This window comes from Medicago sativa, chromosome 7, assembly GCF_051527215.1.
Source record: "Medicago sativa cultivar Bolivia chromosome 7, Bolivia_mono, whole genome shotgun sequence".
Lineage (NCBI taxonomy): Eukaryota > Viridiplantae > Streptophyta > Magnoliopsida > Fabales > Fabaceae > Medicago > Medicago sativa.
In genome coordinates, this window is record NC_140755.1 from 51,609,054 (window position 1) to 51,633,206 (window position 24,153).

General features: G+C 32.5%; 1 protein-coding gene and 1 long non-coding RNA gene across 2 annotated transcripts; one reads left to right on the forward strand and one right to left on the reverse strand.

Annotated features, from left to right (window-relative positions):
* Nucleotides 1–1,335: 1,335 nt before the first annotated feature.
* LOC146906588 (uncharacterized) lies at nucleotides 1,336–2,502 on the reverse strand. Its single transcript, XM_085728891.1, has one exon. It carries the CDS (start codon nucleotides 2,500–2,502, stop codon nucleotides 1,336–1,338), a length of 1,167 nt encoding a protein of 388 aa, XP_085585017.1.
* An 18,127-nt stretch (nucleotides 2,503–20,629) lies between these two features.
* On the forward strand, nucleotides 20,630–21,578 carry LOC146906589 (uncharacterized). Its single transcript, XR_015019346.1, has 2 exons — nucleotides 20,630–21,113; nucleotides 21,202–21,578. It is a non-coding gene; the product is annotated as an uncharacterized LOC146906589 (long non-coding RNA).
* Nucleotides 21,579–24,153: the final 2,575 nt, after the last annotated feature.

A 24,153-nucleotide genomic window follows, 5' to 3' on the forward strand; every position in this document is an offset into this window, starting at 1 on the left:
CCTAATGTGCATTAAATCAAAATTAAAAAAATATATTTTATCAGAAGTAAAATGAATAAAATTGGATATTTAAAGGTTTTGAGTTTTTTTTTTGGTACAAAAAGGTTTTGAGTTTTAATATGAAAAATAATACATAATAAAAGAGAGTACAACGGACACTCTAACTCATATTATACCATGCAAACCATTCTTTTTCCTAAAAAATAAAATAAAAATATACCTGTTTTTCTCCTGAATTTTTTATTTTTTTTAGTAAAAGTGGGATGGGCACTTTCAATATGTCATTGTTTTTTAATGAACTGAATAGAGTTCCATTGATGAGGGAAATAGAATCATTCAATTCATTCGTCGTCTAATTAAAAAAAATATTCAAAAAAAAATTAAATTTAAGCAAATATAATTTTATGATCGTTATGGGTATGAAAAAAATTAATTATCGATGAGGAGACCTATTTCAAAATAAGCAAACATGCTTTTGTATCCGCGCCTACATGTGTTCACAAGATGGGTCGGTTTTCATTGTAATCTATTACTTGATGCAATCAAGTTTCATTAGGATGGATTAACAAATAATTGCACATAACTTTTTAACAAATATCTTATGTGTGTGTATATATATATATATATATAGTTAAATGGTGCATTATTGCACATGTTAAAGTATCTAAAAGCAGCAACTATTTATTGAAAAACAATAATTATTTATTAAAAAATTACATATTAATAGAAAATACACAAGTTCCAAATCAACGATACTACTTTAAACTTCTTAACATGTGTAAATTTGCACATGATAGAAAAACTCTTTAATTAAATGTTATAAAAATTTCAAGACTTGGACTAGATTCTACTGTTTAAAACTTGAACACTTGAATTTAATTGAAACACTTTGAATCTCTATGGCATGGACCAAGTATATAATAGTGTGAACATTAGGTCAGTGCCTAGAAGAAACGTGTTGTATAGCTTTTTTTTTTGCTAAGCAAGGAGTAATGGCAGACATCGGGAGAAAACACCGACATACCAACTAGGTTGGCATCTGGGAAACCTCCGTCCTATGCCGCCAAACTCTAAAATTTTATTAAAAAAAAAAAGGAAAATATATACAAGAAGAGGGGGGACTAGGCCAAAACCCTCAGAAGAAAAACAAACCCAAAATACTGAAAAAACTGCTACAGACTAAGAAAATCTGTAGTTAAACAAACCAACTCTATCACGAAGAAATACATATGCAATCAGCCGGAAGAGTTTCGAACCAAATAGAACTTTGAACCCCATGACCCATATTCGCCAATTTGTCCGCACAGCTGATACGGACATTCCAATATAACATAATCATTTGGAAGATGGAAGACCACCCTTTGCACGGGTTTGATAGGGCGTGCCAAGAACTTGCTTTTTACGATTTTGTTTCTGCGCCTTGGTAAGAACTTGAGTGAAGCCTTCATCAGCCATTCGTTGATCATATTCACGTATTCTGGCCCATAAATCAAGGTCATGCTGAATACGAGGATTGCTATGTGTCATTCCTTCTTCACGGACAATTACGGGCCTGTTGACATCCTCCAAATCTGCACCATCAGTGGCAACCAATTGAACAGTTGGTGAAACCTCCCTATCAACATTATGAACATCAGCGGCTGTACCTGCAGAGGCATGTAGGGAAACCTGTGTGTCAGCTGCTGCAGTTGAGTCTACAAGATCAACAATAGGCTCCTCCTGCACATGAACATGCTCCAATTGCAAATGAGTACCAGTAGCAACCGGAACATCAACAACCGGAATAGAGATGTTCCCTTCCAGAGATATGGCAGCATCCTGTGATTCATTTGTCACCAGTGTCAATAAAGGAACCGCAGAATGCAAATCACGTTGAGGAACCTCGTCTGTAACGTTTTGTAAAGGAATACTAAATGAAGTCTCAACATTATTTTTAGTCACCAGAGGCTGCGCAGTAGGTGGGGTTTCAAAGGCCTTGGAGGAGCCTGTTCCGGAAGGATTGTCCTTCAACGGCATCCACTCAGGTTTTTTTATTGGAACTTGCTCTTTCCCCTTACCATCAGTAGGTTTTTGCTTGGAATCATCCTTTCTAGGGTACAACCAGCGACACTTAGAAACATCATGGCCAATGCTTGTACAGTGTTTGCAAAAATCAGGTAGTCCCTCATACTCTATTGCCAATGGGAATGCAAAACCTTCACGTTCCACCATGATCTCATAAAATATATCCTTCGAAAGATCCATGTCAACCAGAACTCGGGCATAATGACCGTAAAGTCTGTTACGAGTCACATTATCAATGAGTAACGGAGTCCCTACCGCCCCGGCAATCTCATATAAGGTCCTCTCCATCCAATATTCTTGTGGTAATTCCCATAATCGAACCCAAACCTGAGTGTGAGTTTGTCGTTGCGTGTGCATGTTAAAGTCTTTTTTCCATTCAAATAATCTGAGTAACCCAGGCTTCAAGCTAACAGTACCTGCTGCCCAAACGGTTCTCATATCCTCTTGTGAGTTAAAGAAAAATTCATAAAACCCCCGGCCAAGGGATGTAAGATGCCATGGCCCTTGCACTTTCCACAATTTCTGTAACTTGGCAGCGAGATCCTTGGAGGAGAAAGGCTTATCGCCCTTGTGTTGTATAGCTCAAGTACAATGTTAAATGAGCAAAGGTGGATACATCGATGCCTGAATGAAGTAAAAAATAATGAAGGGTCCCCCACCTTTGTGAACAAGTGTGGGTAAAGAAGTTAGTTCATGAGAGTATGATCTGTTTTTGAACATGGAATAAAGGCACCCTTACTCGAACATATATGGAAATCATTGACGTTATGACTAGGAAGAAGATTAATTTTAAGTGCCAACAAGAAACTAAGTGGGTGGGTGAAAAGGTGAAAGAATTAGATAGTTCAGTATTTAAGCATTGTTAAACTGGAATAGTTAGATCGAGAAATGGTGTAGGCATTATTGAGGATAAGAATGAAAAAAAGATATTGTGAATGTAAAGAGGATATGAGATTGGATTGTAGCCCACAAATTTGTAGTTGTTAGATTAATCTTTACTCTTTCGTTTCAGTTTGACCATAGTATCTCAAACTTCTTATTCCTTAACTCAAACCATTTGAACTATTCAACCCCTTGAAACAATTTATTAGTTAGGATAAAGATACTAATTTAAAATAAAATATAGTTGTAAACTACATATACTTTATATTTGTAAAAGCAAATATCTTAATAAAACTATATAATATTTTTACAAAAATTACACAAAATTACGAGTTATATTTTTTGTAAAAAAAAACTTTACAATTTATACTAAAGTTACTTTAAATTTATACTGATTTATATATCAAATAACTTAAATATTCACTAACTTTGTGTAGATTAATATTCAATTTAAAATATATATATATATATATATATATATATATATATATATATATATAGTTAAACTTAAATAAATATGTAAATTGTTCGAGTAAAAGTAAATAAAATAAGTACGTTAATTTCCATTGCATTGCTTATATTCTCTTACTATCATTTTTAGTTTTTATGACAAAGACAGAAATGAAAATAGGCATGTTTCAAGACATAATGATATGTTTTTCTTTTTAACGCTAGAACATGTTGTAATTGTCATTGATGAGAATTAGAACAAATGGCGTGTCACTATGCAACTTTAAAAGGAAAAGCTGCACTTAAAATGCATTAAGAGGTAACATTAAAATTCAAAGTAAAAACATGTCTCCACTGAGATACGCTTTGTTAGTGTTGTCTCCACCGCACTTTTCTTTGCGTACTCCTATGTTGTTGTTTTTGAAGCAACACAAGCCAAAATTGCTTGGAATTCTGTGATGACGAGTTTAGCATCAGGGTGCAAATGACATGGACGAGGCAATTATTTTTATAAAAGTTTCTTAGACAAATAATTTATTTCAAATGGTTCTATCTCTCTTTTTCTCTGCAAAGGAAGTGGAGAGAAACTACTCATGTTATTGTTGAAGATGTGAAGAAAAACAGTACTTCACTAACAAAAAATAGGGATAAGGGTGATACATTTGAAGACTATTATACATTAAGAAATTTAGCACATTCCAACCTTGATGACAATGTTGTTTTCGAGGGGTGTGTCTTCAAGGATATAGTAAAGGCTGATTAGAGTAGTTTAAGTAGTTAAGAGGTACTTTTTTAGGATATCGTAAAGAACAAACTAAGAGTTACTAACTCTACGATACCATTCAGCATTTTCCACATTTTTTAGGCTGATATGTTTAAATATAAAGGATTCTCATATAAAGCTAATATTTTTTCTTTCTCTTCAACGTGCACACATATGCATGCAAGGGTGTTAATATTAATTTCGTGACTTTACATTTAATATGAAGATCTGCATATCAGTGACGATGACGTGAAGAACCTGTGTTTGATTGAAATTGAAATGCTGCTTCAGGAAAACAGACAGTCGCTTACTGATTTCAAATCTATGCCCAGGCCAAACGCAACAGACATGCCAACTTTCACAAATAAGCTTATCGTTGATGAGCTAAATTACAACAAAGTTGAACTGGAAAAGACACACGCTGATATGTTACTGATGCTAACTGATGAACAAAGATGTGTGCATGACAAAATCATGGAGTTATTTGATTCTGACGACGGTGGTTTCTTTTTCTTATATGGTTACGGTGGTACTAGAAGAACCTTTATATGGAAAACATTATCGGCTGCTGTTAGATCGAAGGGGTTAATTGTATTGAATGTTGCATCCAGCACTATAGCGACTCTTTTATTACCAGGTGGAAGAACCGTGCACTCGACACTAACAGTCCCTATTGAGATTAATGAGGCATCATCGCTTACGATGGAAAAGGATAGTCCTAGGGCAGACCTGGTGCATGCTGCAAAGTTGATAATTTAGGATGAGGCTCCAATGATGCACCGATGGTGCTTTGAGGCAGTTGACCGATCAATGCATGATATCATGTCCAAGAATGATCCCATGTCCAAGAATGATCCCTTAAACGAGTTTAGACATTTTGGTGGAATGACAGTAGTTTTAGGTGGTGATTTCAGGCAGATATTGTCTGTTGTTCGAAAAGGAACGAGGCAGGATATTGTTGATGCCTCAATCAATTCATCAAAGATATGGGCTTATTGTAATTTGTTGAGGCTTACTGTTAATATGAGATTAGGTGCATCTTCGGTACCTGCAGAGCAGGAAGAAATTGTTAATTTTGGTAATTAGAGACGTCAACGACACTTCGGATGAGAATGGTGAAATGCAGGTAGAAATTCCTGAAGATTTGCTCATATCAGACACAACAAATCCGTTGATGTCACTTATAGACTTTATGTATCCCGATTTGAATGATAACCTTGGTGACCCGCTATTTTTCCAAGAAAGGGAATACTCGCACCAACGCTTGATTCAGCTGAGCATGTTAACGAATATATGATGTCACTGATTCCAGATGAAGAGAAAAAGTATTTAAGCTCTGATTCTGTTTGTCGATCGGGTGAAAATTCTGATGTCCAAAGCGAGTGGTTCACAACAGAATTTCTTAATGGTACTAAGAGCTCTAGAATTCCAAATCACTGGTTGAAACTAAGGGTGAGATGTCCAGTTATGCTGATGAGAAACATCGATCATGCCAATGGACTGTGTAATGGTACGAGGCTGACAGTTACACATCTAGGGAAGAGCATGATAGTTGCTACCGTAATTACAGGAAAATGGGTAGCTACCAGGGTATTCATTCCGAGGATGAATCTTATTTCGAGTGATCCAGGACTACCCTTCAAATTCAGGCGCAGACAATTTCCATTGACGCTTTGTTTTGCAATGACAATAAATAAAAGTCAGGGTCAATCTTTATCTCGAGTGGGAGTTAATCTTCTTAAGTCTGTGTTCACGCATGGACAACTCTATGTCGCTGTCTCTCGAGTTACTTCTAGAAAAGGTTTGAAGCTGCTCATCTTGGATGAAGATAATAATGTTTGCAAGGAGACCACAAATGTTGTGTATCGTGAAGTTTTTCAAAAAGTATGATCATTGGTTATGTTTTACAATTGTTGTTGCTATAATTTAGAAAACAAAAGTTGCGTATTGTTTGGAAGTCATTTTTTTTTTATTTCTTTGGAAGGCGTACTGGTCATTACAAGACATGCAATTTCTATATAAGCAGATCCTCCTGCCATTGACTTTTAATTGATGCACTTTTCAGGTATAACAATACGCGGAACGTTTTTTTTTTTACATCGTTGTTACCCTAAAATACAATATTTACTTTAGACCATTGATTTTGTAAAAAATAAAAAAAATAACAATCGGCTTTTCTGTAGCCTAAACTATACTTATACACACCCGTAAAAAATTTAACGTTTGCATTCACAGACTAGGTGTATACATCTGACACTGACTATTATATAAAAAAATATAAATTTTTTAGTTTTTATGATTAATAAAATACATTATGTCAACAAATAATAATATACAGTACGTTGACGTATTTTTGCAAAAATATTACATATGCTAAGATGATATTTTTTTCCCATGTCAAATTTAAATTATAACTACACTTATAACTTTAATACTATAACATAATATAAAATCTATACATTTGATCCTAAAAGTTTTTTATTTCCCGTGCTTGGCACGGGTCACTATACTAGTTAAATAATTATGTATGACTTATTATTTAATTGTGAAAATAAAGAAACGCGTTCCACCGTAAGGTACGGTGTGTTTAAGTGAGATATGGTGCACCGTAAGGTACAATGTATTTAAGTGATTGACTTGATGACTACATAAGTGGTTCTATAAATAGAACACTTGTGCTGAAATATTTTAGTTGTTGAAACGCTTAACCTAATTCACAAAGTAAACCTAGCCGCCACTCTCTAAACCTAATCTCTCTGAATCGCCGTTGGAATTGGCTAGCACCAGTCATCGGAGAAGTTCTGTTCGTGTGGACTGAGTAGAGGTATCGCTGCTTTGCTATGCTCGTGATCAGAAACAATTATTCTACAAAGGTTCTGCGCTTCAAGAGGTAAACTCATAATCCTTAAAGTATTTAAGAATGTGTTCTCGTTGATTTGAGATTAATGATTCAATCAAGATCCGTTCAATGGGATTTCTTCCGCAAAGAGGATTAAAATTTTGAAAAACCCCTCTCAAAATCCCTTCAGTGGTATCAGAGCATCTGGTTTTGATTAAATCATATATTCGAATCTGATTTATGCACCATCAATGTGTATATGATGATATATTCTCCGTTGTGTGTTTTGATAACATGTTTATTGTTTTGAATATGATTCAATCTTTGATTTGTTATCTTCTGCGTTAAGAGCTTGCGTGATATTTTATTATATTTTGCGATGGAATTTTAATTAAATTTAAGAGTTTAACTATGTTCTGTAATTTGGTTGCCATCGTAACTCCGGGAAGGATATGCAAGAGCTACGTTGACAATGAATTTGATTCAAAGGAGTTATTTGCTTTTATTTTATTGAGAATAAAATAAAATCAATTTGATGATTTGAATTAAAATCAGTCACATGTGTTTTGGTATATGAGATACCCATTGCATATTGATTCTAAATAAAGATCTTTAATTGTTAAAGGCTATTTAATTCAAAACCTTTGTTTATGCATGATTGTCTCGGTTTGGTACACTTGAAAATGTTTCAAGGGACAATTAGTTGAATTGCTCGTATCAACGGCCTTGTATAGCAACCCTCTTTTCAAAATTTTTTTGGCATACGAATAGCGATTTGCAGAGGCTACCGTGATTCTTGTTTACCCTGAGAATAAAAATTTATTAGCATGCTATCACGGGTAATCTGTATAGCAACCCTCTTTTCAAAACTATTGATAAAGTTTTGATTTATTTCAATTTTAAATTGACATGGTATTAGTTTAAAAGAAGAAATAAATCACCTAGAATCGCGGCTTTATTTTGCATGCTATCACGGGTAATCTGTTAACTGATCCTTGCAAAGTTTAATTTTAGGAGATTTTGTTATCATTCAAAAGTTAAATAGGTAAATTATCTCCTAATAATAGTATCACATGAATTTGAAATTGGTTTAATTTTTTTTTTTGACGTTAGAATTTGAAATTGGTTTAAAGTAAATATGATAGACATGCTTTTGTCCGCATCTTTGATCATATTTTTTTTTAAAAAAATATCAAATTATGAATTATTATTATTTATTTTATTAAATAATATGGTATATGGTTATGACCTTAGATTTTGGCGTTCCGTTTATTTAAATACGACCTGGGTGTCGTGATTTATTTATTTATTCTAAATACGACCTGCATGTCGTGATTTATTTTAATTATTTTATTTAAATGTCAAATAATGTAATTGCTCAAGTTGAAGAGAAGACGATGCCAAAAGATGATTCCGATGGAGAAACTTTTGAAGCTTGCTCGTGGGTCAAAGAATTGTAATAAAATAGTTTATTTAATTCTTACGCGTTAGGAGGTCATAACCATACTACCTAATTTATTATTTTATGTATGTGATGCATGAAATGTATGTTTAGTTAGCGCATGTATGAGATGTATGCTTAACATGTTTTAAATGTATGTTATCATGTATGTTTTAAATGTTTTATATACTTGCTTTCTATGAGCATGAGCATGAATGTCATGCATCTTTAAAGACGCGTGTATGAGATACACATGTCAATGAGATTAAACTAAATAAAAATTCTTCAAATAGAATATGAAGTAAATTGTTTTCAAAAGTATAACACACTTCAAGGCTAATATCGAAATGTGTAGGTTTCGCCTCCGCGAGGTGCACTTTCTATACTAGTAAGTTGTGGTGCGGTAATTCTATTTACCGATTGTTATTTTTAGCTGAATATTTTAATAAGATTAAAATATATATATTTACTTCAAATGAAATATTAAGTTTAATGCTTTCCAAAAGTTTAACACTCTTCAAGACTAATATCGAATATGTGGGTTTTGCCTCCGTGAAGCGCATATTCTATACTAGTAAGTTGCGGTGCGGTAATCCAATTTACCCAAGTGTTATTCTTTTGGGTTTAACTTAACTAAATTAATTTTAATAAGATTAGAATAAATTTAGAATCTATAATTGGGAAATGTCTATATGATAGACTTGAGTAAGAGTTATTCACCCAATTGATTTGAAAGTTGTATAGGATACAATTGGAAATGTTCCTACCTAAATAACTGAGCTTGGAGTACAGCCCCCGTTGACTTAAAGCAAGGTGAAATATGGATTTCAACCCACTAGAAAATCTTCAAATAAGATTTTCCGATTCAAATGTTGAAGGTCATTTGTTTTGAGTAAAATAGTGGGAGCATATTTAATTAAAAACCTAATTAAATATGTTTTTCAATCATGATACATTTATTTTATTTATTTTCTGTATTTAGAATTTTTTTTAGCGTATGCATTTTATTATACTGTTAAATGTTTTTATGAAGAACAAAATCTTCAGAAAGGAGTTTCTGAATTGGTACAAAATTAAGAATTGTTCTTCAGAATGAGAAAAATTGTTAATGTTTTGAAAGAGTCAAAATAGAAGTAAGACTTCTTATCTGCCCATATAGTTATAGAAAGTTAATTTCTACTTCTGCATCATAAGTATATGATACTTGATGATTAATCTCATATTTGTTGAAATATAGAGAGTTTTAAAGAAGCGAGACATTAACTATAAGTGAAGTCCACTTATGTTTAGAATGAAACAAATTGTTTCATTGACATAGGAACTAATGCTTGGACTTAAATTTAACTTGATATGGAACCAAATAATTGTTATTAAATTCCATAAAAAATAGAAGCATCAAATCATAAATCTTGCATTGACAAGAGAATGATTGTGTAGTTGAATAAAAAGACAAATGTTGTCCTATTATCCAAATAATGTTTTCTATACAAGTGTGCTAATCAAGTAATGGAATTGAGTTCCATGATCTTGATAAACTGATCTATAACATATGTGAAAAAGGGATCAAATGAGATTTAAACCTTTTGTATATTATTGGCATCACGGTTTAGTACAACACAAGTGCGATTCACATTTCTAAAATCCATGGATATGGACTTGGACTCATTTGATTTTATATAATTTGAGGGATGTGAGTCCCACCTTAATAGATTAGTATACCGGTCACCAATAAAGGTGAAAGGACACATAATCTATTTGAGTTGATATACATATGAGATGTATATGGAGCACTAAACATATTTGCTATATATTTTGTTTCTATTACTTCATCTAACATTACTAATTAATTTACTAAATGAGCAAAGTGTATTTAACACGATTCAAGAAATCTTTGAAATTGTTCAAAGAGTTTAATAATGAAGTAAAATGAATAAGTTTGAAAAGTATGAAGACCATACGACTAGATTGTAATGGTAAATACTTAATTAAGGAGTATAATGATTATTTATATCACATCATGTTTGGCATGACTCAATCTAAAATAATTTAATTATAACTCCATGACTCTTTAAATTGATTAGATTACAGTTATTTTTCCCACAACAAGTTCCAATTGAGTAATTATAAAGACACTATATTAGATATGGAGGTAAGAGTACCTAGTTTTGACTTTTATGATAATTTGAGGTTATATGGTTTATTAGATAAACTAAACTTTAAATTAAATGAATGTATATTTGTGGTGGTTCCCTTAGGAAATTAGAGGATACTATTTCTACATCTTCTTTGCCAAAAATTGTTTGTCGCTAGAACTGGAGTATTCCTTTTCAAGGAGTATGTCTCTGTAGAGCCGGTGGGAGTGATGTAGAACTTGAATTAAATCAAGTACCGCAAAATACATGCTTCTCTAAGAATGGAACATGAACTGATTCAACAAAGGGTTGTTGGTAAATCGCCAGTTCGAGTAGCACATGATCTAGATGAGTCTGATATGTCATAACACTAGGATGAGAAACATGATTTTGTCATGACTCAACAAGGTGATATGATGCTCATGGAAGATGAGCACCTGACTTATTAGAAGGTCGCAAATGGCCTGATTTTGAGAAATGGCTAGATGCCATGGGATCTTATAAAGAATCCATGTACACAAACCATATATGGATATTGGTTATATCATCCAAATGAGTATGATTCATAAGATGAATGTGAGTTTTCTTATAGAAAACTAACATGGATGATATTATGAATACCTTTAAGATGTGATTGATTGTATAAGGTTTCATGCAATTCATGATGCATATCATGATGAAATCATTCCATCATTGTAATGTTTAAATCTAACGATCCCAATTCCCGTTGTTGTATAATACATGTTCTAGAAGATGGATAACAATGTTGTATTCCTTATTTGGAATAACCTTATATATGTATTTGATATATAAAGGATTTCGTTAATCCAAAGGATACTAGAAAGGTAGATGTATTGCCAACGTTATGAGAACCTATAGGGTCACACACAAAGGACAGATAAATGAGAGAAATAAATAAGTAAGACTTATTTATAAAATAATAAGTGAGATTTATTAGTAATTAAATAATTATGTATGATTTAGTATTTAATTGTGAAAATAAAGAAACGCGGTCCACCGTAAGGTAGCGTGTGTTTAAGTGAGATATGGTGCACCGTAAGGTACGATGTATTTAAGTGATTGACTTGATGACCACACAAGTGGTTCTATAAATAGAACACTTGTGCTGAAATATTTTAGTTGTTGAAACGCTTAACCTAATTCACAAATTAAACCTAGCCGCCACTCTCTAAACCTAATCTCTCTGAATCTCCGTTGGAATTTGTAATGCCCTCCTTTTTATTTAATTATTTTTATTAAGTTAGAGTCTATTTATGTGATTTATTTATTTATATGAGGTGTTAGTATTTTATTATGTGGCATTATTCTATTATTTATTAGAATATGAGAATTATTAGAGTAAGTAGATTTGGAGGTAGTTTTGAGATTAGATGTCTTTTTATGATTTAGTCGATTTATTTTGATGAGTGATATTTTGTTATGTTATATGTTGCTATTTACTAGAATAATATATATTTGTTATTTGTTAGAGATATATTTGTTATTTGGTGTAGAAATATATTTGTTATTTGTTAGAGATATATTTGTTATTTGGTGTAGAAATATATTTGTTATTTGTGGGAGCTATATTTAATTTAGAAATAAATAAGATTATGAGGATTATTAGTGTGAGTGGATTTGGGGGTTAGAATAGAAAGAAGAATAAGTTGTTGGGCCTAAATAGATTTGGGTAGAATATTTTAGTATTATAAATAGAGAAGCTTAGGTTGGAAAGAGTTTACCTTAAACCGCTTTTTGGAAAAGAGAAGAACAAGAAAGAAGAGAAGAGAAGAGAAAAGTCAAAAGAAGACGAGAATACCTTAGGAAAGAAGAACGCTGCTGCTGATTCAGGAATTAATCTAAGGTGAGGGTGAGACTATCTTGCATTAATATTAAGTTGTTAAATCATTAGATTGCATCTAACAAGTTGGGGAAAGTTTGTGAGAATTTGAGAATTAGGGTTTTGAGAGAGATTTGATGATTAGATGATGAAAACTTGTTGAAATAATGTAGAAATTGTATACAGTCTTTAGATAACCCATAGGATGGTTATTGGATGTAGTTTTGAGGTTAGAACCATGGAATTGGATGAGATGTTGGTGAGTTTAAGAATTAGGGTTTAATAATTGTAATAGGTTGTTAATAGATTTGAGAACCCTTTGAATTTGCATACAGTAAGTTGATAAATAATTAGTGTTCTAATAATAGGGTAATCATAGGGTAATTATTAGGTCAAGTTTGGAGAGTATTGGATCGAATACGAAGTGGAAAAGATTTCCCCAAAGCGAAATCGCAGCGAAATCGCAGCTGAACTGCGATTTTGCTGTCAATGTGCAAAACGCGTTTTTATTGTCTCAGTTTAACAAGTTTAAGTTCCGAAATGGGTTTAGGTGTAAACACAAAAGTTGTAGGTATGAATGTTAGCTTTCTAATGCCGTTGATCTCACGTCAATAGGATATATAGAACTTGAGTTATGGTCAAATTACTGCACGTAGGTCACAGTGAATTTTTATGGACTTTCAGCACAACTTTTCCGAATTTAAAATGAAAACTGGTATTGATCGGTACAGAATTGGTCTTAGGTGTAAACATGAAAGTTTTAGATAATTTTGTTAGCTTTCCAGTGGCTTTGGTTTGACATGAAAATGATGTTTGGTCTGTGAGTTATGATGAAAATACTACAGGGAGGTCTTAGCAAAATTGTACATTGATATCATTCTCTGTTTCATGTTTTTGCGTTTTGTTCATATGTTTCTGTTTTGAATTGATCTTTGTTGTAAACATGAAAGTTGTTGATATTTGTGATATCTTTCCAACAGTTTTGGTTTGACATGAAAATATGTTGTGGATAATTTATTATGTTTTTACAAAGATACATAGTGAATTATTGTTGATGTTTAAATACGATGTTATATGAAGTTGTTTATGATTGATGAATATGATGTTTTAAGATGTTGTTTATTATCATTTGATATTGTTATATTATGATGTGACATGAATTATTTATGTGATCCATATGTTGTCAAGATGTTAAGATGATAAGAGTTGTTAAGTCGTCAAGTCGTTATGAAGTCATCAAGTTATTAAGATGTTATGTTGTCAAGATGTCAAGATGTTAGGATGTCATAGATGTTCATGATGTTGTTTAAGTTGTCAAGTTGTAGGAAGATTGAGTCCATTGCATACTCATTAAAGTTGGGGGCTTTAGGCCCGGCAGCCTTGTGCTCATTAAAGTTGGGGGTTTTAGGCCCGGCAGCCTTGTGCTCAAACTACGTTGGGGGCTTTAAGCCCGGCAGCTTTATGCTCACACGTTGAAGAGCCTAATTACGCTCATTTATATTGTTGATTGGTACCACATGCATTGGCATATCAAGAGGTTTTTAAGATGATTTAAGATGTTAAGATGTTAAGTTGTTGAGTTGTCAAGTTGTTTAGATGTCAAGATGTCACGTTGATAAGTTATTAATGAAGTGATATAATGAATGAAGACGAATGATTATGATGTTTATGTTGATGATTGATTATGATGTTATATGATTTATGATAAGATGTTACGTGAATTATGATATGATGATATGTGATGTTTTATGAATATATTTATGACGATACATGATAACGTTGTGTTTGTACTTAGGATGCTATAAGTTGATGTTTATAATTATGTGGATATATGGAATTGATTACGAATTTGATTATGAAGTTATTTTCGGTAATGCTATGTTTTGATAATGATACTTATGTGAATTACATGTTGATGCTTATGATTGATATTGATGCTATGTGATGATTGTTGGTGACTATTATTTGATGTTATATAATGATGTTTAAGATTAGTAATTGATGATATATGAAGATGTTTATGATTAGTGTTATGATAGTTTATGACTAATGTAGGAAGATTAATGATACTAGTTAAGGAAGTTTAAGTTGTTAGATATGATTAATGAGTTATAAGATGTTTAAGTTGTTGAATGTACTTTATATGATTTATATGTTTAATATTTTTGTTTTGAGAAATCTCACCCCTCTGCTTGGAAATGTTGCTCTTCGTATGGGTAACTTGCAGGTAATCAAGATTAGAGGCGTCGTGAGTGGACTCCTCACATGTGTGTCTAGGTGCTCTGGTACGTAACGGGATGGGACTTGACTTTACTTCTATTCCTTACGTATTGTTTATGAACTTTTATGAATAAATATTGAACTAAGACTTATGAGATTTTCTGATGAGGCCTGCGTGCCAAAGACTTTTTATGTTGAATGAACTAATTCCGCTGCGAAGTTTTGAATTACTTATGTTAAATGATTTTGAAGAATAAATTGTTATTTTTTCAGTTTATGAATTTTTAAGAAGTGTAGCATTCCGTTTAAAGTTGAATTACTCTGATTTTTAATTATGAAATTTTTACGTTGGGAAAACGGGGTGTTACAGAATTGGCTAGCACCAGTCATCGGAGAAGTTCTGTTCGTGTGGACTGAGTAGAGGCATCGCTGCTTTGCTTTGCTCGTGATCAGATACAATTCTGCTACAAAGGTTCTGCGCTTCAAGAGGTAAACACATAATCCTTAAAGTGTTTAAGAATGTGTTCTCGTTGATTTGTGATTAATGATTTAATCAAGATCCGTTCAATGAGATTTCTTCCGCAAAGAGGATTAAAATTTTGAAAAACCCCTCTCAAAATCCCTGCACTTACTTCATTGTTGGAGTGTTTGTAGGTATACATCTCTCTGCCATAGAGCTACCACTCAGACGTCACTACCTTATGCTCTCAATAAACTCTCAAGTTGTATATCTTAAGTCTCGAGATGATCAATGTCGTCGTTTTTGGGAAACATGTTGAAAATCTTGACCACTTTTTTATTCCAAGATTTGTTACATTTACAAAAGGACTACTGGTAAGCTTCATTGTCAACTTTCCCCAGTTCCACGGCATCGTTGGCATTATCTCTTCATCTTTATACCCTAAAGCGATTTCAAAAATGCCGATCTTCTCCTTTTCAAGGCTTTCAGTCGAAAATGGCATTTTTAGGGGGCAATTTGTTAGCCTGCAATTTCGATAGGCTCATTTAATATGGTCAACATTTAGTTGACTTTTATCTTTGCAGGAATCGAAGGTTACCTCATTCCAAATTGAGGGTTTTAACGAGACACAAGCCTAGCGTGAAGGGTTCAGAGTTCGACAGGACATGGCCAAAGGCGCGATGATAATTCGCAAAATACATTGTCTAAATAGTTTAATTTTTATTTATTTTAGGGTCGTTTATTGTGTTTTGCATGTCTTCTGACTAGTATTTTGTTGTGTTTCAGGTAATGAGGGTGTCAAAAGTAAAAGAGTCAAGAAGGAGGTGAAAAGAGCAACTTGAGCTAATAATGATATCATGCTGATGTCACACCCAATTGAGAACAACAAGAAAGAAAGTCACGGTTTGTTTCCAGGCTGCAGAGTTCTCCTTGATAGAATTTCAATTCAATCCCAATCCACTCTCCACAACTTTAGGCTCAAGCAAAGATGATTTGGTTGCAATTTCAGAGCTATAAAAGAGGCTCAGCTGATGAGAAGAAGAGGCACTTTGTTTTTAGTTATAGTTTTACGATTCAGTTCATTTTACGATTTAGAAAACTTTTGGCTGCTATATTTTGAGAAGAGTTCTGAAGCATATTTTATTTTCATTCGCAAGTTTCAATTTTTTCTTTGTTTCTTGAATTCACGTTACTGTAGTAGTACTTCCTAATTTAATTTATGTGTCATGATTTGAGGCAACCGTATTCATGCGTCATGTGTGATTAGTTCCTAATTTGATTGAATTCCTTTATTATTGTTGTCGCTGCACTTTCATTCGTATAGTCTTGTTAGTTTTTGATTTACGTGTCCATTCATTCACAATCCCTGTTAGTTTCTATCACTATTACGTATCTATCTAATTCCAATTCCCTTGTTTTATTTATTGTTATTACTTCTGCCAATATATTTTCCAATTCCAATTGCTTCGACCATGCCAATTCAATTCAAATTGTTGAGTATATTATTGTTGCGTGGCTCTTTGGTTTAAAGTTTCCAGCTATACACAAGTAACAGTGTGGTTCCTCATTTAGTAGTCTTCGGCAAATTGTTCGAGGGAATTTATACTCAATTAAAGTTTCCATATTTTTACAGGTAATTCATTTCCTTTTAGCATGAATCAATCAACAGTTTGTATGTTTAATATAATTATGCTCGAGTAGTCTCATTTGAGTCCGAAATGAGGTTCCGTCGTACCGACGGAACTCATGTAAATTACGCGCTTCTTTTAATGTAACGAGAATTTAAATAAATTGTTTTGAAAAATTCTGTTTTGCAATTGTTAAAAGTCAACTACGAAAAGCGCTTCTTTTAGTGTAACGAGAATTTAAATAAATTGTTTTGAAAAATTCTGTTTTGCAATTGTTAAAAGTCAACTACGAAAGTAGAGACACAGAGATATCGTTTACGCATTGAAAGAGCGAAAACGATATCCGACATAGAAAAATATCAAGTTTTTAATCGAAAAGGTTAAAGCGAAAGCATTTCTTTTCTTTTAATTAAGAGTTTATTGAATTTAGAAAAAGGAATTTTTAGGCCTGTAATTATACGCTACGAAAGTAGGGCGTTACGTGTCTAAGAGTTCTGTCAACGTGTTGCGAAAGCAAACATTGTCTCTTGTTCGATAATTTCACAAGTTTTAATTATCTCGTTACCATTTAATTAGCGCAACAATTTACTTGAGTGTCGAAGGTCGACGAAAACCATCGTTTTGGTCTCTACCCGTCATATAATTAATTAAAATCAATATTTATCTTACGCTCAAAACAAAACTATTTTGAATCTCGCCTTAGAAAAACAAAGAAACGACATATAGAGGTACTTGTCAATTGGTCTCTGTGGATTCGACAAATCTTTTATACTAAAACCGACATAGCCGTACACTTGCGGCCCTATCACGCGATACCGTCGAAATCAAGAAAAGCCGATCGTAGCTGGAAGATTCAAATCCGAGCCAAAGATGGTTTCCTCAAGTGGAAACGTGGGGACACACGGTTGTCCAAGATGGAGGAAGTGCTGATTATGGGATTAGACTTTTTCCAGTTATTTTCTTTATGTATAAATAAGAGTTTCCTAGTCGGAAAACGGGTCGCAAATCATTTAAAGAAATTCTACAACACTCAAACTAAAGACGCATAGGGAAACGAGTTACACATAATGTATGTAAATTGATTCAGACCATTTTACTTTTATGCAATGCATTTTACCTTTTCGTTAAGTTTATGTGTTTAAACTTTTACCTTTCGCTATGCACTTCTGCATGCATTTTCAAACTTGTCGAGAGACAGTTCCGTTTTTACTCTAAAACCCGTTTTGCTCTCTAAGTAACCTGAGTGCATTTCGTGGCCTTTTTTAAACTGTTTTCCTCAAAACCTTTGCACAACATGTCCTGGGATTTCTAGTTCGGTCCCGCTTGTAATAATCAGAGCTAGCCCGTAGTTTGCCGAAAACACCGGTAAACACACCTTGGATTAGAAGAAAGGAAGTCATTTAAAGAACAGAAGACTCTGATGGGACCCAAAAGCAACGTTAGATTTGTTCTATTTTATAGTTATCTCTATCAAACTCTAATAATACAGTTTGTCATTTTCTGACCACCTCTTTGTAAGGTAGACAAGATAGAGTTGCCCCTTTGTAGAGTTCCGTAATAGAGAATGTGATGAACATTTAAGATTCATATATGAAGTTGGAGCCTTTAGATGACATTTTATTAATCCCAATTCTTTCATGTTTTAATTAGCTATGAGAGAGTAAAGCTGGACTTCGTACATTGGCCTACTTGACCGTGTAGGATTGACGACCCTTCACATTTTAGTGCTGTGTATAACCTTAGAGTGATCAACAAGTGAAACTGGATAGCTGGAGGGACATACTAAATCACGAACTCATCCAGATAAACCCTTTTATTATAACCAAATATTGTTTTAAACAAGTAGCGCTATTTGCCGATTTGAAACGGAAATCCCTATGAAGATTTACTTACTACTTTATTACTTGTGAGGATTTGGTACACTTGCAAAATTGTCCATCAATAAGAAAACCTTTCCATCCAACCTTTATGAGAGCATTTTATGAAATTTTGTGGTAAATGTATCCGGCAAAATATATAGTTTTGTACGAATATATATATATATATATATATATATATATATATATATATATATATATATATATATATATATATATATATATATAAAATACATTTAGAAATGTCAATAATGAATTTCATCGAGTAAGTAAATTTTGATGCAATAAACAATATCACGGCATTACTAGAAATAACAACTCAATGTGATAATTTGAAATAAAACATTTTGGCTTTATTAGAGCTTTACAATTATCCTCATAATAAAGCAGCAGACATAATATTTTCCCAAGATCCAACAAATAAGTCAAGACTAATTTGTTAAACTCGATCTTGATGTCAGAATTTTGAAGACTTAAAACACAATTTAAACATAAACATTAATACAACAAACTTTAAGAAAAAATAACATAGTTGAGTGTATAATTCTCCACTTTATTCTCATGAATAAACACCTCAAAATTTCTATTTAGTATTGCCGAAATGCCCTGCATGTTATTATTCATATAAAATAATCACTTAAAAAATACGGAGTGATATATGTTCCATGACACTTAAAGTGTACATCCTCCGGTCACTAATATAAGCAAAAATCCACTTTCTAGGTTCATTCAATAAATGATGTATGTAGCCTATAATAAAGACTACATACATCATTAATTGAATAAACCTAAAAATTAGATTTTTGCTTATATTAGTGACCGGAGGGTGTATAACAATAGCAATGAATGAAAACAAGCACGCACAGATACATTCAGAACAATTGCTCTAGTCATGATTTATATTTGACTTACGTAGTATAATTTTTCCTTACTTTAATACGTCTTGTCACAATAATTGGTTGGCATATTCTATTACATAATAATCATGTTTCTATCATTTTATTTTAAACCTCATTGTATTCCAATGTATCATACTTTTTACTTGACTAATAGTTTATCGTTTGCGGAAAACAAAATCTTAGTGGTCTATCACTAGTTTATAATCATCAGGTCTTTATATAAGATTAAAATTAAAGATACTCACATGTAGGGGTGGCAAAAATACCCATGCCCATGGGTACCCGCGGGTAAAATCCATCACGGGCACGGGGCGGATAGTTAAACGGGTATCCACGGGTATAATTAATGGGTATTTGACTACCCATTATTATATGGGTACGGACACGGATTTGATGGTACTCATACCCACGGGTACCCATACCCAATAATAAATTAAGTTAATTACTAAAATATCCTTATATATATTATTATTAACCTATTTTTAATTTATAACTTTTTTAATTTATATTATTAAGTTGACCGATTCAACTTTTCACGTCATAAAACAATCTCTTTCCCCAATAACCATGCCTTTATTTTTCTTCAATTCCCATTGAAACCATTATTTTTCTTCAATTCTCATTGTAACCATCTTTCTTCTTCTTTAAAACATAAGTCTTCAGTCACTCACCTCTCCCTCTTATCTTCTCGTTTGCTTCTTATATGCTAAAAGTAGTTGAAGTTTTTTGTTAATTAAAAAAAGTTATTCTTTGTTCCAAAATCTAAATAAATTCAAAAATCCATGGGTACCCACGAATACCCATGGATACTTCAATACCCACGGGTACCCACATAATGGGTATCCATGAGGGTACGGGGTGGGCATGGATATCATATTTATCCAACGGGGCGGGCATGGGTATCATACTATCCGTGTCCATGGGTACCCATTGACATCCCTACTCACATGATAGTTTAATCCTACAATATAACTTAACACACACTTTGAGATAACTAATGTAGGCTTAATTTCATTACAATAACAATAAAATATGGATATTTTTTAACACAATATTTTCCATTATATTGAAATTCCTATTTCATCTCCTTTAAATAATCATCATATATTACCTAGTTAAAATCTTAATATCACTTACTCTAAAAGCTTATTAGGTAAAGCTATCACTAAACCTAATTTTTCCCTCCACTAATCACATCATTAATTGCTAATGGATGCAACCCTAAAAAAATTCCCTCCATATGATGCTGCATTTCAAAATCTGAATATTCTGCCGTGGTGAGAGGGAAATTGAAATTTCACATTCTTCTTGGCTAATGTGGCGCTTTCCCAACTTTTTTTCCAACAATTAATGCTAATTTTCCTCCTTATCTGTTTCTATGTGGTAATTCTAAACAGAACCATACCTTTGGAATACCCCATGCAATCAGTCACGTTTAATTTCCACTCAGCATTATTTTGGGTGTTTCCAAGGCAAACAATTGTTTATCTTCCCCATCCTTTATTGCTATATATGTATGCAAACCAGATACCCATGAACCATATCATTACTGCCTATCTGAATCTTCCAACTCGAGCATCTTTGGTTGAAATCCTACTTTCTTACCACTGCTTGACCGGTAAATATATTTTTATTGTTTGCATTCATCCCTATCTTTTCATGTTGAGTTTTGTACGTTGCTAATATTGGTTTTTAACGTTCAACAGGTCCTTTGGTGAAGAACCCTGTTTCAGATTTGGACAAGGCAATCAACAATAAGAGAATGAAGTATAGGTCAAAAATGATATAATTTATCTTACAATCCTTTACAATTAGACTTTTGGTGGCGTTGGTTGCTATTTCTGGGATGGATCTTGCAAGAATTAGCAGCTTTCTTTTTGTTGTTTTTATTTTGATGTTTAATTTTTAGTCGGTTGTTTGATGTTTCAAAAACTATGTTATGGCAATTTAGTTGTTTTATTTTAGGTTGATGCTTGAGCTTTGTTCTAGCAGAATTAGTTTTATTGGTTGTAATCAATCATCAATTTTAAATTATTTCAAGTTCCAATTGTCAGTTGAAAACTCTGTTCTGTGGTTATCTGTATTTGCATTGTACCTTTGTTTAAATTGCTATAATTTTGTTATAATAACTTCAATCTGCTAATCAGTAGTGATTATGTTAATTTGCATTGGAATCCATTCTAAAATTAAATTAAGCATAAGGAAAGGGATATACAGAGATATATGCAAGTTTTTTGGTTGTTTAACTTGATACAAATTTACATTTTCCATAATGATGCATATTCCATATTAATGCTGGAATTCTGTTTTCACAAATCACAATCCTTCCTATTCCTTACTGATTAAGTTAAACTTTGAAACAAAATAATTAGATGTATAATGAATATGCACGCCTGGGAATTTTTTTCGTTCTTACTCCATGTACCTTCACATTTAACTTTGAAAGCAATTTGTAAAATATTATTTATGTTAATATTTTGAATACTTAGTTCTTACTATTTTTAAAAACAAAATTTGTATATTTAAATTTCGTGGCTTTTGAAGTGCATAATAAGTATATAATAAACAGTCTGAAAGCATTATAAATAGTTCCTTCGAATTACATGTTTTTGAAGAAAATATTTCTACAAAATTCAACAACTTCCTGGAAATGTGTTTGAAAAAAATGATATATGCGATGCGAGGGAACTCATATAAAATCTCTTAAATCATTAAATTTATGTGAAGGATTTTGGCTCAAGGTTCAACATCAATTTTATAACTTTTTAACTGTCTAAAGAATTCATATAGCTAAGAACCATTTGTTTAAAAATTGAAGTATTATATTTGTGAAATTTAACTTTGTTATAAGTTTGGTTGAGTGTTTGTGTTCTATTGGACGCGCCGAAAAATTTATTTAGTTGTTAGTTATTATTTTAGAGATTGGTTGAGTTAACTTTTTTTTTTTTTTGGAAGGTTGAGTTAACTTATCGCGTAATTTATTTAAGTAATTTTTTAAAAATGCTAATTATATAAAAATGTGATCTTCCTTCAATAAAAATGTCATCTTCATTTTTTATTTTCTTAATAGACCCGTGCATCGCACGGGTAAAAGTCTAGTATAATCCAAAGGTACATAATGCATACCTTCTTTTCCCAAACCCTAATCCTCCTTGGCGGGATTTTCTTCACCTAATTGCATTTAAGGCTGAAGTTTGAATTTCAAATCCAGCACTGCAACTTATTTATTTCGAAACCCCATGAGCCAACTCTTTCCATTCCTTTTGCTTTAATGTTTTCGGTTTCCAATATAGTTATTACCACTGAGATGTGTGATTAGTATGTATAAAAGCAATGGCTTTGATGAAGCACACAACTCCATGTGCTAATTTCAATGATTGCTTTCCACTGAATAATGAATAGGCATCGTAACCATATCCTTTCAACGAAAAAAAGTCTTTGTAATTATGAGAACATTGTCACACATAACACACTTCTGCCATTTTTGTTTTTGGTTGAAAGAAATACACTTCCACTATGAATAACATCCTAAAGATTTGTTTGAGAAAATTTGTACAACAATTGGAGTCGCTGGCATGGCTTTCAGTTCCGCGAAGATGATCGAGAAAATATGGGTTCAAGTAGCAACAATTTCTATTCTGGCTTTAGGAAGACGAAAATGGACATGGCTTTGGAGGATCATAAAATTCGGAACTTGAACAAATGGTTAGAGAAGCTGGCACAAATTGAGTGTTTCTATGACTGCATTGGAGGATTTGTTGAGTAATTTCTAATAACTTTGCTTCTTTAATCTTATAAAATCCCTAACTTCTTTTGCAATTTCTTTGAAAACCCTAAGCCAGATTTGTCCTTCGTCAAATTCTGAAAGTCACTTATCCCCATTGTCTCTTCTACTATGATTTATTTTGTTACATCTCTCAATTTATAGTTCCTAAAGTCTCAATGAAGCCGTTCTCCATCCTTTATATTCATTATTATGTTTATTTCTCCATCTCACCTGCCACTTATTTCTACTTAGTATGAGATTCTATCTCCATTGCTTTCATGTTTTTTCCTTTGTAAATGATAATATTTGTGGTTGTTCTTTTGCAACTTTATGCAGTAGTGTATGATTGGTGTGTGCATGAGTACCCATGGTAATATACACCATGAAAGTTTCTGTTAATTTGAATGTTTGATTTCAACCATTTCATTTATTATTCTATGAATTTTAAATTGGTATATGTCGTGCAATTTTGGTGTCAAATTGATAAGAGAAAATGTTTTGTAGCTATTCATTTTCACCGGGTTCATGAAAGTTACACGAACAGTAAATTGATAATGGCCAGAGGATGATGAGAAACAATGCAATTGTTTACTTAGTTCCGGGAGAACCAGCCACAAATAAGTATGGGTGTTATTTTTGGTTGATTAGAACATGATTAAATGAATATTTTGGCTATAATTTTATATGGTTATACCCATGTGTATATATTCTGTACCGAGGCTTATTTAAATTTTGCTATGTTTGTAGGATGTTTTATATAGCCAGTAGACATTATACTTTATTGACTTGAGGCTTACAAACATTACTTATGCTTCTCCTAACATTGATTCAAACATTGTGTTTTTTGGTTCTTATATTGAAGCTCGCATTTGAGATTGAAATTATTCTAAAT

Excerpts from the sequence above, each read along its gene's own strand:
- LOC146906588 (XM_085728891.1), bottom strand. The coding sequence starts at position 2,502 with ATGAGAACCGTTTGGGCAGCAGGTACTGTTAGCTTGAAGCCTGGGTTA.